This window comes from Olea europaea, unplaced genomic scaffold, assembly GCF_002742605.1.
Source record: "Olea europaea var. sylvestris unplaced genomic scaffold, O_europaea_v1 scaffold40405, whole genome shotgun sequence".
Taxonomy (NCBI): Eukaryota; Viridiplantae; Streptophyta; class Magnoliopsida; order Lamiales; family Oleaceae; genus Olea; species Olea europaea.
This window is the reverse complement of record NW_019260048.1, coordinates 1-1,050: the sequence shown is the minus strand read 5'-3', so window position 1 is coordinate 1,050 and position 1,050 is coordinate 1. Positions and strand designations below refer to the sequence as shown.

The window sequence follows — 1,050 nt, the reverse complement described above, 5'->3', positions numbered from 1 at the left end:
ATTGTATAGTATAAATAGGAGGTATAGGGTTGTGTTTTGTAGAATTGTGGAATAAAATTTCAATATTCCAATTCCGTTTTCAAACCATAACAAGTGGTTAATATTGATTGTTTGACTTTGACCCAGATTAAAATATGACCCAAACAGGGGCCAAAAGGCTCTTCATCCCCACAACCCTATAGTATAATGATGCGTCGTCAGCACTTCAGGATGCATTCTAGTTTGAGTTTATAGGAAAAATAAAAAAAATTAACAGCTGTAACAGCCAGCCAGTTTTGTACCTTTAACCAACTCCTATGTCTTCTCAATGTTCCACCGTCTAAAAGAGCCATAACAGTGCAAGACTTGTGGTCTGATTCAAGTTCTGAATAATTAGCAGCCAACATTCGTGTAACTTTTGTGACCTTTTTCACAAAAATAAACAAGATCAATTTTGTTTCCAACAACATTAGTTTCACTCACACAAAATTTATTTTGATAAGAGAAGCAAGAATTAGTGTCTTACCTGAATGCCAAGCTCCCTAGTGGGCACAACAATCAGGGCCTGAACAGCTGATCTCTTTGCATTTATAACGGAGAATATCAATAACAGGTATGCCAGGGTCTTTCCTGAACCTGTCTAGAAAATCAAAGAGACACCAAGATATTTACCACATCAGTTATTTTTTTATTTTTTTTGAAAGGTAGTTCAAGTAGTGAACGAAGATGAATTATATCCCAAATCAAACTACTTCCTTTGAAAGTTACTTTTCACCCTTCAAATTTGTTAGTGCCTCAAGGCATGTAACAAGCCATATTGCAATTGACTTTTCACTGGACAAGATATTTTGATTAAAACACATACTAGGACATAATTTTCCAAACCAATCTGCTAGTTTCTGGTCAAATTAAAATAGCGTGAAATGAGCATATTTTGGCTTTGCTTAAAAGCCACAAAATCAGCTTCTTTCGGGCTTTTATGGCAACGTGACTCTTAATACTTCAAAAATGAGATGGAAAGAAATTTTTCTTTTTTTTCCTTTCTTTCTTTCTTTCTTTCTTTCTTTCTTT

The 1,050-nt window shown here is 34.5% G+C and overlaps 1 protein-coding gene across 1 annotated transcript; it reads right to left on the bottom strand.

Moving 5' to 3' along the window:
• Positions 1-182: 182 nt before the first annotated feature.
• On the bottom strand, positions 183-619 carry LOC111387453 (DEAD-box ATP-dependent RNA helicase 58, chloroplastic-like; the record flags this gene model as incomplete). Its single annotated transcript, XM_023012009.1, has 2 exons — positions 183-404; positions 506-619. Coding segments are annotated over 2 exons (321 nt in total), but the record flags the coding sequence as incomplete, so codon positions are not given.
• Positions 620-1,050: the final 431 nt, after the last annotated feature.